At 43.3% G+C, this 13,971-nt stretch overlaps 1 protein-coding gene across 1 annotated transcript in view; it reads right to left on the bottom strand.

Moving 5' to 3' along the window:
- Nucleotides 1-13,971, bottom strand: part of LOC147668945 (borealin-2-like) — a 143,992-nt gene that overhangs the window by 50,173 nt on the left and 79,848 nt on the right. Inside the window, exons 3-5 of the mRNA XM_086948328.1 lie at nucleotides 13,545-13,582; nucleotides 2,149-2,209; nucleotides 1,968-2,056 (exon numbers count right to left, since the gene is read on the bottom strand). Coding sequence (XP_086804454.1) covers nucleotides 1,968-2,056; nucleotides 2,149-2,209; nucleotides 13,545-13,582 — 188 coding nt within the window. The remainder of the gene's footprint in view (nucleotides 1-1,967; nucleotides 2,057-2,148; nucleotides 2,210-13,544; nucleotides 13,583-13,971) is intronic.

Raw genomic sequence — 13,971 nt, 5'->3', positions numbered from 1 at the left:
ACACACACACACACCTAAAAATTGAAAGTGATGATGCTCATCCTACCTAACATCATCCAATGTGGAAGACAGGTGAGACATAGTGAGAATATATAAATACCATAAATTTAAACACAGAAGCGTAGAGGTCCCTGGGAGCCTGAGCGGGCAAGCTTACACTGGCATATCATCCACAAATATCTGTTGCACATGAACTTAGGCATTGGCCTTATTAAGAAAATATGGATTGCAGACATTTGAGGACCAATATGCAATGAGGACATTCATGAAATTAGAAGATTTGATAGGGACCTAGGGGTTGGCCCACTTGTTTGTTTACTTATCATAGGTTGTGGTCTGCCATGAAAAACTGTATTCGCAATTCCCTGCAGAACCTCTAACACATTACAGACTATAGTTATTAGAGACACACAGGAAAATTATTATTATTATTATTATTAAAGCTTGTAGTAGAGCGCATGGCTACCTCCGACGGAGGTGACCTAGCGCTGGCAGCGTGTGACAGGGAGAGGGCTGGTCATCTAGAGCTAAGGGAGGCCAAACAGCCACGTCTTCAGATTCTTCCTAAATTCAGTGTCTGACTTTGCTTTCCGAATGTGCTCAGGTATGGAGTTCCAGAGAGGTAGTTCTGACATAGAAAGAGCGTCCGCCAAGCCTAGCTTTTGCAAAGCGTGGTATAACTAAGAATTCTCAGTGATTTGACCTCAAGACCCTCGTCTGGTGATATTTTTGGAGTCTCTTCCTGAGGTAGTCCTTTGCTGCTCTATAGGCGAGAACCAGTGCCGTAAATGCAATCCTCCTTTTGGCAGGCAGCCAGTGCAGGCTGCAGAGGTGGGGGGAAATGTGGTGGCAGAGTGGCACATTTCTGATGGGCCTGGCTGCTGCATTCTGGATTGTTTGTCATTTTCTTATCAGGTAGACTGGGAGACCCAAATACAGGCTGTTATCATAGACCAGCTGAGACGTGATCAATGCATAACTACAGTCTTCCTGCAGTCCATAGGTAGAAATTGAAGGAATCTTCGCAGGGACCTCATTTTCCAAAAACAAGTTGAGGAGACTTGACCTATCTGGACCTTGCATGAGAGTGTAGTGTCAAATGTGATTAACACATGTCTATACACGACATCCCATTGCGAAAAATTAAGGAATATTGCGGCTGGCCTTGGAGAGATAGAATGATGTACTAGACCCACCATTGAGCCCGGATGATTGGACCTTTTGTTGCGCACTCACAGGCATGCTCACACAAAACTGCAATCTGAGCACAATTCACTTTAAATACCTGCAACAAATGTATTATACCCATGTAAGGCTGCTCAGATAGGAGTTGAGGGAGAACCCTATATGTACATGATGTGGGACAAATGAAGCAGATTCTATTCACATGGCATTGTGGTGTGTTATAGTACACTCCTTTTGGGTACCAGCGACTAACAGATATGCTTCTGGAACCTGTGGAGAGTACTCCTAGAATAGGTCTTCTTGGGTGTGTGAAGCTCCTTCTGCCGGGAAAATCATAAACTAGCAGCAGTTGCACTTCTGTTGGCAAAAAGGAAGGTAGCAATACGCTGGGGGAAGAGGTCTATTCCTACAGTGGTTAAAAGATGTGAAGTATTATCAAGAACAACTTAAATTGTATGCAGAGTAGCTGCCACTGCCCTTCAGACCAAAGGACATATGGGGCCCTTTCACAACATACTTACTATCTAACGCGCCAGAAAGTTAAAGATGTGAAATATGAGAGAACCAATGTGAAATATGAGAACACCTGTACTGTGATGATGCATAAATGCCCTAATGCAATGTTATTGATTGGAAATGTACAACACAAAGCCCTGACAGGATTCTGTGATACATAAACTGTTTCTCACTGTACTGTAATATAAGTTGGCAAACTTTAATTAAAAATGTTTTAAAATGTAAATCCTCAGTACTTCAATAAAACTATTCCATCAATGCCTTACCTTTTGGACAGTCTTGTTCTTAGCAATACTCGATGTAGCTCGGGTTTTCCGTTCAGTTTCTTGAATTTCAGCAAGTGGGTTCCCTTTACCTGAAGAACAGTAAAAAAAAAACAAAAAAAACATGAGCATGAATGTTTGCTTCACCTCTACCATTATTCTTCCTTCCTGAACCTTACCTTACCTTTTTTGCTATTCTTTCGGACAATTTTCGGCTCTAGCGTATCATCAAGAGCAAGAGCATTCTAGAAAACATTCAAGAATAGTGATTAGGAAATATCATAGATATCATTCAACAATATAATATATTGGCACAAGGTCTGCTCAACTAGAAATCATGGAACTTTAGGGCCAGGAAACATCACATCTTCTGCTTGCATACTCATCTCACCAGTTCCAGCCCTAGTGGTAGGTGAAGGAAGTACAGGGGATGCAATGAATTCATATATAACTAATGCCCTGAAGTGAGGAAATAGAGGGGGGGGGGCACTGGGAGTTGCTCCTTCTCAATCAATTACATCTAAAACAAAGAGCAAATTCAAGGGGAAAAAGTGTATCTAATATTCATGGGTGTTTCTAGTTGGCAGTGACTTGACCCTGTCCAAGTAGGGACCCTTCTTTCTTGTCAGGGTAAGAGAGTTACACACATAAGATAACCCCAGCACACCCCCTTTGTTGCTTGGTGCAAGCAGTCAGGCCTATCTCAGAGAAAATGTGGAAAGTATTTTTACAGAACATACACAGTAACAGTGAAAACACAACAAATAGACACCACACCAATTTAGAAAAATAAACAATCTTTATCTAAACAGAACAAGACCAAAACAATTCCAACATACATAACTCAAAATATCACTTTTAAAAGGTTTCAGCAAATCGGTCCATAGAATTCTATGGATTCGTTCATTTTATCACAAAGTACCATTGATGTGTCAAAATAAATGACGAAAAACAGCCACAAAGAAGGAAAGCGTCAAAAAACATAGCAATGCATTGGTTTTTGAATCCATAGGAACGGATGAGTCAGTTCTGCTGCACGCAGGAGAAGTGCAACACTTCTCCAGTGTGCAGCAGAACAGGTGCAGCAGAACGGATGCATGCAGCTGCGTCCAAGCAGCGAGGAGAAGCGCTGCCTCTATTTCCACAATGGACTCCTTTCTGTGGGGCGAGGCATTGGAAACATGGTGCACAGGAACGATGCATGAAAAAATACAGGCACTGCGGGTCAAGGCAGCGCCGAAACAGGCAATGCATCGATTCCCACAGCCGCAGACAGGTGATGCGTAGCTCACCGGAGGCGATGAGTCACTTTGCAATGCTTTCCGTTGTCCCTTCTGGGAGGCTGCACAATGAGGCTTCGCATCATCCGGCGTCGGTTCCAAAGACTGGTCAGCTGTGCGGCAGGACTTGGTGAGGCTTCGCATTGTCCAGCATCAGTTCCGAGAGTCTGCATAGCAAGGCTTTCAAAGGCTTTTCATTGCTTCGCTCCAGTCTTACAGAGATTAGCTGCAGAATCCATTTCTAAGGCCCTTTGATTGGAGGGAGACACCTCAGGCAAGGGTAGGATTTCACAGATGGCAGAGTCCAGGAGCACCAGCAGAGTTGCAGGAAGTCTTTTGTCTCCCAGAGGCTTCTTGAACAGGAGGCAAACACACAAGCCATTGAAGAACCTTGGAAAGGATGATACAGAAAGCAAATTCCAGTCCTTTCACTGCCCACAGACAGAAGCAGCACCTGCAGGCCAACTCAGCATAGCAACACACAGCAAAGAGGCAGTGCAAATCCTGACAGCTCTTCTTCTTGGCAGGGTCCTCAGTCTAGAAGTGTTCTAAAAGTCTGGGGTTTTCGGCCCAATACCTATACCCCTCTTCTCATTTGTAGTAGGTATCCTTCAAAGGACAGTCTTTGTAGTGTACAACTTCTGCCTTGCCCAGTTTTGGCTCCAGACACACTCCAGGGGGTGGAGTCAGCGTTGTGAGAGTCCAGGCACAGAGCTATTCAGGTGTCAGTGACAACTCCTCCCACCACTCTAGCTCAGGAACACCCATCAGCCTGGTGAGGATGGTCCTTCAGGATATGCAGGGCACACCTCAACTCTTTGTGTGAGTCTAGAGTAAATGCACAAACATGTCCCTGTAAGTCTAAACCAGATGTGAATTCCACAGGCAGACACAGGCACAGGATGATAAACTAAGAAAATGCCCAATTTCTAAAAGTGCCATTTTCAAACACACAATTTAAAATCAACTTCACTAAAAGATGTATTTTTAAATTTTGACCTCAGGGAGCACCAACTCAATTTTTTATGACTTGGAACTCCAAAGAGTTCCACATAAAAATATACACAACTAATTCCAATACACCAAATCATTCATAGCTTAATACCAAGATACAATACATACAAGGTCCAAAAAGTTCCAGATTTCATTGTACATTACAAAATTCATAACAGCATTAGACACTCCACATACAATAAAAGTATGTGATGTATAAAGTGCTAGTGTGCAAATATAAAACTAATTACACAAAAACTTTAGAATACAATGCTAACCAAGTCAGTGCAAATGGGTTTATACCAATAAATACTCGAACAACTTCAACTGTACAATTCAAAGTACCTAAAATGCTATTTATAATATACAATGTATGTTGCCGAAAGGGGACCATGTTCAACATACCAGAGCTAAACACAATAGTCCTTCTCTAAAATATATTGTTTAAAAGAAAATACAATTTTTAATGCACAGTGGTTTGGAGGAAGGTCCAAAAGACAGTTCCGGGCCTCCTCTGCTGTAGGGATGTTGTGCTTTAAAAACAGTTGTCTTAAAAAATGACGTAATGGCTGTAGTAGGGGACAGACAAATTAAATAGGATTTAGATCCTGCACCCAGTTTCCACACAGGTGAAAAAGTCTGTCCTGCCTGGCTAATTACTCCCATGCCCCTGTTTTAATTCGCAAGAGGAGAAAATGTAACCTTATCAACAGGATAGTCCTACGCACTCAATGGCAAAGGTTCCATACACCATACGGTTCAGTCTGTTTATAAATACTAGTCCCCACTATTAGATCATTACTGGAAGGCCATGAAAACAATACAGTTTCTTTTTTATGGCAGACTTCGTAAACTATTTTTTTTATTAAAATTTTCAAAACTTGTTTTGGTAGAGAGCTTACGCCACTATGCCCAATTTCAAATAAGTCTGTGGCTTTCTCATAATTCCTGAAGACAGAGCTTTTTCCCTCCGGAAAGTCTGTAATATAAAGAGAGAAAAGGAAAGGAGCTAATAAGCACCCTTGCTTCAACCCAATATGGATCTCCACTTTACCCGACAGGATTGCCTCACATTAAAACCTGAGTCCAAGTTGAGGAAGTTGATCAATCTGAGCAAATGCACAGGAATCCTTATTGCAGCAATTTCCTCCACAATGTACCCCGGTCAACCCGATCAAAGGACGTGGAGAAGTCTATAAAGGAAGTGTACAGTGCCATTCCCTTTCCTATTGGATATTTTTTGATCAAGGTTTGCAGGGCAGTAATATCTAAAGTGCTGCTATGCTTCAGGAACCCCGCTTGCTCTGCGGGGACGAGGTCATTAACAGCAGCCCAGTCCTCCTAGTCCTGGAGATGGAGAAGAAGGCTCTTGGCAAACTGTTTTCTGCTCGCATTCAGTAACACGATCTGCCTAAAACTGACAGGGGACGTTTTTGGGACCCTTTTAAATAATGTAATCACAATGTTTGCTCTACAAGAGGACGGAATAATCCCATGTGCATAGCAGTAGGAGAATACCAAACAAAGGAAATAAGCCTATGCGGAACTATTTTGTTTGTTATAGCTATCAGAAGATCGTCTGGGCCCAGCGCACCCGAGCACCTTGCCCCTTTAATGAACCTCACTATTTCCTTAAAGGAAGGGGGTGCCATAAGAATTCCCCAGGGGAGACTGTGGTTAGCTCTAAATTAAGCCCGCTCAGAGCTTAATGCACATAACTGAGCTATATTGGGTCCACTATTAAAATGGCTTTTGCCTTAATTCTACCATCACAGCATTCAGTTATTAGAGCCCAATATTTACGTGAGTCACGGGAATGTGCTCTCTCAGTTTAATCCAATTGAATTCCCACGTTTGGATGCCTTTATTTGTTTTCTTACCCACTTCAAGCTGTTGATTTCCCTTTGCCTAGTCAAGGAAGACTGCTTAAATTGATCCCTTACTAGGGCATTTAGCTCCTGATGCAACAACTGGTTGGTTAATGCCACATGCGTGTTTCTTCCTTCTACATGATCTAATAAGGCCATATTCATCTCAAACCAGGTGATGGGGTTTTCCTGTATAGGACCAGAGCTCGCTTTTTTAACAAGCCTCCCTAAAAAATTTCAGATTTCTATTGGACCTAAAGGGGCACCCATTTATTTTATTATACACAATACTATTGTCTCTGGGATTCCAGAGCTCCAGTGTCTAGAGTTCCAAGTTGACATCCACTAATAAAATATTGTGATCACTCAAGTTTGTCCTCAGTACCTTAAACGGAGTACATGCTCCAAAGAGCTGATAGGATACCACAATAGAGTAATCAGTGATGAAAAGTAAGGGAGGCCGAGTAGTCCTCCGGAAATCTCCCATTTAAAATATCAAGATCATTAGTTCCCATACAATGCAAAAACTCAACCCTCGCCTATCTGCTCTAATATGGCCAAGCAACAATGTTTCAGAGATGGTCCATACATCTTCCAACTCGTCGTTACAAAAGGCCAGGAAAGAAAAGTTAGAATTTTTGGCGTTAAAATCTCCCACCAATGTCGATGTGCACTCTTGAGATACAAATTTTATGCACAAAAGAAAAAATAGATTCAATCAGAGAGTCAGACGCAGTAAAAGGGATGAGTATTGACCTTATATCCCATTACCCAGTGTGAGTTTAATGCCCATACTAAGATTTGATGGATGTATAAAAACAAGAGAATTCCAATTTATACTGCAGTGGAGTAAGATAGATAGGTCTCCACTTGCATGACATTTTACTAAAGGTTTTGCTGCTCAAAAATTCTCAAAATTAAAATCTACACAACTCCAGGTCTCCTGCAGGCAAATTATATTTGGATCATATGTCACTAGGAAAGTTCGCTTAGAGATGGGTTCTCCTACACCTGCTAAGTCCCAGGACAAATCTTTTCCCAAAGTGCTACCTCTGCAGCATAGGGAGTTTTATATTTTCTTTGGAAGCATTCAGTGAACCAGCTACCAAACTCCACTGGGCCACCTCCACCTCCACCTCCACCTCCCCTCTGGGTTTAGTGACCCTTTGGTCCTCAAATCCGGCAATATTAATCACTCTTTTCCCAGAAAAACTACTACCGAGATCTCAGAATAAACTGGTTCCTCAAACGGGAAAACATCAATCCCATGTTTCCTGAAATGATCGACATTGGCCCAAGCTAACATTGCAAATATTCCAGAACTAAAATTTACTCTGGATTTCGGGAGTCCACTTCGGGGGTCTAAAAGTACCCACTCAATATCGCTACCAATTACTAATCCCAAGTCATCAATTTCAGATAACTGCAAAAGGAGTTAAGTGGGCCCAGTTCTATATCAAACAAGGAAGCACAGATCAGTGTGTTAGATGCTTGTCCTGACTCACGTCCTGCACATACCCTATCACTCGGTCTTGGATCACCCCCTGGCTCTGCCATTTGTACTAATGGAGGAGTAAAACCAAACCCCCTCTGGAAAACCTCTCTCGATTAGGATCTATCCGTACAGAGAGAGTATCCCTATGAGATAGGTTTGGGGGAAAACTATGCACCTACCTCTGGCAGAACATCATTTACCTTTACTACTATACTCGGATTCCAGGTCTGTCCTCGTTTTATGGTTCTCTGAAACCAGGTACACTACTCTGCCCAGGAACCAGCCTGAGGCCTCAAGAAACATCCTTACATGACCAAGCTTGTTTCTTCTTCTACAAACAAAGTTAGAAATTTATGTTTTTTAATGTGGGCAGCAGAATAGTTTCACTTTAGTACATTAGATTGACTGTACTGAAGTGAAACTCTTTGGCTGCTCCTGTAGAAGAAATAGCTCTTTTACATTTATAGATGATATGGTCCAATGTCCTAGCAACCAGAGGCTCAAAGCAGTATAGTACTCGGTGCTAAGACTGCTCCTTCCTTAATCGACTTGTGGATACCGCTGGCTGAGTTCCACATCTATTTGTAGGTTATACAACCACGTTGCAACTGCCGACTGTTTTTGGTAAAAGGTAGGAAAGGTTACAGTAGGTCATTTAGATTAAAAGTTCAGAGCTGACAATTCAAGTCTGATCAATTCAATTGAAGATGGACTGGAGGACTCCTCATAAATGTTTTAGTTGGATTTTCCGTTGACAATGTGATTAGAAGCCAGAGGTAGAATTGAATGTGAGGGGGTTTAAGTCTCACCAGACCTTGAAGAAGAAAAAAAAAAAAAGAAATCCCAGATTAAACTCAACCAACTTGCACAAAGTGAAACCACACTTTTGTGAGGCTGATCGTCAGTTTGTTTTTTTGGCAAGGGGAGGATGCTTCGGTCAGGTAACTTTAGTTACAAATGAAGATATGAAGTACAACAATGGCTAGCTTGCCACTCCTGCCTCCTGAGATTAGTTGGTCCTTGTTCATGGGCTTAGCCAAATAAATACACATTCCCTTTTTCTGGTTAATCAGCAGTCTAGAATAAGCTAAAATCCCAGACAGTATAATCTCATTTATTTTCGGTTTATAGATGTTTTCTGGAAACTCCCTGATAATAAGAAAATGATTACAATTCACCTATAATGCCATATTACAGGCAAGTAGCAGAATCACATGACCCAAGCCACTAGACCTGCAGTCCGCTTTGTGATCAGCAGTGCGGATCGCTCTCCTGCTTCCTGCAGCCCACACCATGCATCTTCCAACAACTAGAAAACTTCTGCCATTGCCCTCAACTTTAGCCATGAGCACAGTAGAGAGGAGGGTAAGATAATAGGAAACCTAGAAACCTACAACAAATTTCAGCCAAGAGAAAAAGTGATCTAGGTCAGTCACCCTCATTGGCCCATGGCAGCGTGAAATGCTGAGCACAGACGGCTTATGACGAGGACAGGCAGGAGGCATTTTCATTTTAAAGTTTTCAGTTTAACACAAAAGCCAGAGATGAAAAAAATAGAAAAGAAATGTGTGATATGTTGAGACTTCGGCCGACCTCTCAAAATAAGTTGCACTTTCATGGTACATCTTGCTCTAAAGTAGATCTTTTTCTAAGATCCAGGTGTCTTTGTTCGCATTTGGGATGGTTTATGTGTTAAGTTTGCAAACCGTGCAGTTTATAACCAGATTTTACATCTTGCTTCGTTCACAAATCCGGTTCAATAATAGCTGTCGATTAGAAAAAAAAAATGAGAATATGGAGGCAATATACTATTGGTTGTAAGATTTCAATTTATACGGCAATGAAAACAATAAAGCACTGAGTTGCACGTTAATCGCTTGTAAATATGCCATCCCTCGCTCTTGCAAGTTTCCTTTGAATGACTAAAGGATTTTATAACCTGTTCATTTCCTATTCTGCCATCAAACAAAGAAAGGCAGTAAAGTAGGATGCTGAGTGCAACTACATCAGGGAAAAAAAAACACAAAGCGTGGGACATAAAAACGTCTAAATGGAAGGACATCAATAGAAAGCTATCACGCTAAAGTGAGCCAGGTATCCTTCTTAGCAGCGGGGAGGAGAAGGAAGGTACAATGGGAAAACAGAGGAGACTAGTGATAAAGATAGAAAAGCCATAGCCACAGGCACTAATGGTAATACATTTAGAGTTTAGTACAACATTGAAATCCAACAGCAGTTGTACTTGTGGGAAGTCTAAGGGACAGGAAATAAGATTAAGTTGGGCAGAGGTTCCCAAACTTTTTAGAACCACAGCACATTTTCAGAACAAAAAACCTTTGCGTTCCACCGACCTTTAATGGACATGAGGCTGGCAATTTTTTTATGTAACTAATGCATTGTGTAGTAGCTCATGGTCATTTACAGAGAGCAAATTTTTCCACTGGAATGGCCACTAAATTTGGACAGGCATACAGTTTTATAGATGAAATGAAATGAAGTTGCATTTGTATAGCGCATAACCGCCCTGGGGCCTCGCAGCGCTTGAAGATAAAATGGTTTTAGCGCAGGCTCGGGGCAGATCAGAGAGATTTAGCAAACAAATGCGTTTTTAGGGCCTTTCTGAACGAGAGGAGGTTGCTGTTACCCCGGATGGCAAAGGGGAGGGCATTCCAGAGTCTGGTCGCCGAATGAGAAAAAGAGCGGCCACCCCAACGGGCTTTGTTAATTTTAGAGGAGGTGGCCAGCTGCAGGGTACCAGACCGAAGGGGGCGTGTTGGAACATAAGGCATAACCAGCGGGTGCAGAATCGCTGGGCCTACACGGTGGAAGGATTTGTGCATAATGCACAGAGCTTTGAACTGCACTCTGGCAGCCATTGGGAGCCAATGAAGGTCCTTCAGGGCCTTCCTCACCGACCGCCGACGGGACAGATTGAACAATAGGCGGGCCGCACTGTTTTGTGTGACCTGGAGCCTCTGAAGGACCGAAGCCGGTGCTCCCAGGTAGAGGGCGAGAGAGAATGAGGGCCTGGACCATGATCCTCCTCGCCTGGAAAGGGAGCAAAGGGAGCACCCGCCGGAGCATCCTCATTAGTCCGAAGAAAGTAGCAGCAGTCTTAGTAGCCTGGACAGAGAAATCAAGGGCAGTGTCAAGCCAGATCCATAGGCTCTTTATCTGGGACTTGGGCGCAGGAGGAGCGCCAAGACATGGTGGCCAGACGGGTGCAAGAGCAGACGGGGAGGGATTTCCAAGGAGAATGATGTCTGTTTTCTCCCCGTTAAGCTTGAGACAGGAAGCTTGCATCCAACTGGCAACAGCCTCTAGACAGGGGCCTAAGGTGTTGGATGATCCATCTGCGTGGTCTAACGAGACCACCAGCTGCGTATCATCCGCGTAGGTGACTATACGCACACCAAAGGGATGGACTATCCTGTCCAGAGGTTCCATGTAGGCGTTAAAGAGGGTCGGGCTCAGGGAGGAGCCCTGAGGGACCCCACACCTGAGAGGATGTTTAGGAGAGACTGCCTCACCCTCAAAGACCCGGAAAAAGCGCTCACTCAAAAAGGGGGTGAGCCAGTCCAGAGCTGCGCCCGACACGCCCATGCCCGCCAGTCGGTATACTAGCGTGGCATGGTTCACCGTGTCGAACGCGGCACTAAGGTCTAACAGGATAAAGGCCACCTTTCCTCCCCGATCCAAAGTCGTTCTTGCTTCCTCTGTGACCGCCAACATGGTAGTTTCTGTGCCATGTTGAGGGCCAAAACCTGTCTGGGAGGCACGCAACATACAGTTGGACTCCAGATAGTCTGTTAAGATATTGTTGGTGTGCCTCTCCAGCAGTTTACTCAACCAGGGAAGCTACGAAATGGGGCGGTAGTTGGACAGGTTGTTCTGGTCCAGGGAGGGTTTCTTGAGAAGCGCCCTCACCATGGCACACTTCCAAGCGAGTGGGACCGACCTGGACACAATGGAGGTGTTTAAAGCTTCCAGGATCACAGGACGAATCACGTCCAGTGCCTTGACAAGGATCCAGGGGGGTGCCGGGTCATTGGGGGAGCCAGAAGAAACTTTGGAGATTAATCTATCCAGGCTGGCGGCATCAAGAAGCGGAATTGTGTCCAGTTTGCAGGGAACCGAGGAGTCAGCTGGCCTAGGAGGGACAGAGGGGGTATTGACTGTAGGATTACTAAAAGATGAATATATGGTCGAGATTTTCTTGGAAAAAAAAGCAGCTAGCTCATTACAGCGGTCTTGTGCCCCTTCAACAGAAGGACGCTCAGCCGGAGCTGAAATGAGGGACTTAGCTATCCTAAAGATTTCTCTAGGCGCATTTGCTGCAGCACTAATTTTACCTTCATAGAAGGAGGTTTGCGCCATTTTAATCTCGGATTTATAGAGCCTCATTGCGGACCTGTATTCGTCTTTCCTAGACTGAGAATGGTCCTTCCTCCACGCTCTCTCTAGTTTGCAGCAGTCAAGCTTTAATAACCTCAGAGCAGGAGTGTACCAGGGTGCAACTTTAGGTCTTCTGATGAGATTACAAGGGCGTTTGGGAAGAACTTGATCTAAAGTGCTGGAGATCCAGTGATCAAAGTTGCTAGAAGCTGAGGCAGGGTTCAAGGCCTTTCTCGGGGGGTCTTGAGTAAGGGCCGTTGTCCAATCTGTTAGGGGAAGTAAGGACCATTTCCTGCCCATGTACTTTATAGAGGCTTCAGGAGGGGGACAAGAGTTAAAAAGCCAGGTGAACGGTATCAAAAAATGAGCTATACTACACATAGTTGATGTAGTGTGGAAAACGGGTTTCAGTGAAGAATTATCATTTGTTCATCACCAAGTTAAATGTCTTGGTTTGTTTTGATCTTGTTAAAATCTTTGTTTCTATCATACTTCAGAATTACAAAAAAAGTGCTTCATTTTTGCTTTCCTAACTGCTGAATGTGTACAGTTCATTTATAGGGATTACATTTTTTGTGTATTATAAAAACATTGCATACTACAGCCGTTCCATTCACACTCCCCGCACGCCAGCAAGAATGCCACATAATTTGCTTTACTTTCTCTGACTGTAAAGTAAGAGGCGTTTGTAAACACCAAGCCCCATGATAAAAAACAGCAACACCAATTTGTCAAAAGGCATAGCCCGACATTTGCCCTCTGTCTTTGAAGCACAGCAAATGTGAGGAGTTCAAAATGTAAAGGTATCTTTATTGCTTGGATTTACACGACCCACAGTTTGGGATTATCTGGAGTAGAGGGAACATGGGTCTGGTAAGTGGTACCCTGGAAGATCTGCCTGGGAGTAAAAGGCTGCATCTTGTGAAAATAAAAAATGGTGCATTACTCCTTGATGGAAGCCCGAATAATCGGTTTGAATATAATTTAACAAAGCATCAAATAGCACTGAAGGACAATTGTCCTACTACATATATTTGTATTAGTTCCACATGGCAGATAAAGAAGCCAGCAGAGAATATTTCGTTTCTTTAATAGTTTTATAGAGCAAGGGCTGTGCCACCAGGTATTTGTGCCTTGTACCTACAATGAGAATGTATTAAACATTCGGCAATACAGACACAATCAAAATGATGCAAGGAGGAAGGAAGGTAGCCCAGAAATAAAGAAAGGGAAAAAAGAAATTGGACACAGATTAATGCTCAAGCATTGTACATTATCATGAATCTACCAAATTTTCTGGCGAGTTCCTACAGAATACTGAAAATGTAGTAGACAAGAAGCAAGAGGTCTGCCTCAACATGACATGAACTAAACCAAGCACATTAAGCAAACGCTGTATGGGTAACAAAAGACAAAAATTACTTATCACAAACAGAAAGCACCCAATCCCAAGAGCTATCAATAGAAGAATGCAGCTTTAACGACGCATCTTAGCACCAAACTCAGGCTTTTGACTCATGCAAAGGATGCCTTTCCAATTGTTACCTACCGCACATGCCGCAGCAGCCGCCTCGTCTCCAAATGTACCTGCGAAGAACCAAAGACACCAGTTAACATCAGTAGCAGCTTGAAGTGAAGATGCAAATACAAGACACTTACTTTTTTACTAATAAACGAGAAATGGGTCATGATAGATAGGAGAATAATGCAGACGGTTGGTCGATGCAAGGGAATCCTAGATGACCATCCATCAACATCCCTGGTTTTTAATGGGCTGCGCCTCCGGAAGAGAGGCTGTAGTGCTTTCAATGGCCCATGTAATGGCTGCCCCATGGAAAATTGATAGGAGCTGATTGAGAGCATTGAGAAGTACAACAGATTATAGTGAGATCTTGACTTCCATTGTCTGCTCTTCACTGTAGGTTTTAATCTTCCCTGCAGTGCTAGTAAGAGTAGCAGTAATGGGCAACTGTGAC

This window comes from Lissotriton vulgaris, unplaced genomic scaffold (assembly GCF_964263255.1).
Source record: "Lissotriton vulgaris unplaced genomic scaffold, aLisVul1.2 SCAFFOLD_1619, whole genome shotgun sequence".
Lineage (NCBI taxonomy): Eukaryota > Metazoa > Chordata > Amphibia > Caudata > Salamandridae > Lissotriton > Lissotriton vulgaris.
Note: the sequence above shows the minus strand (reverse complement) of the source record. Positions and strands in the feature narration are given on the sequence as shown.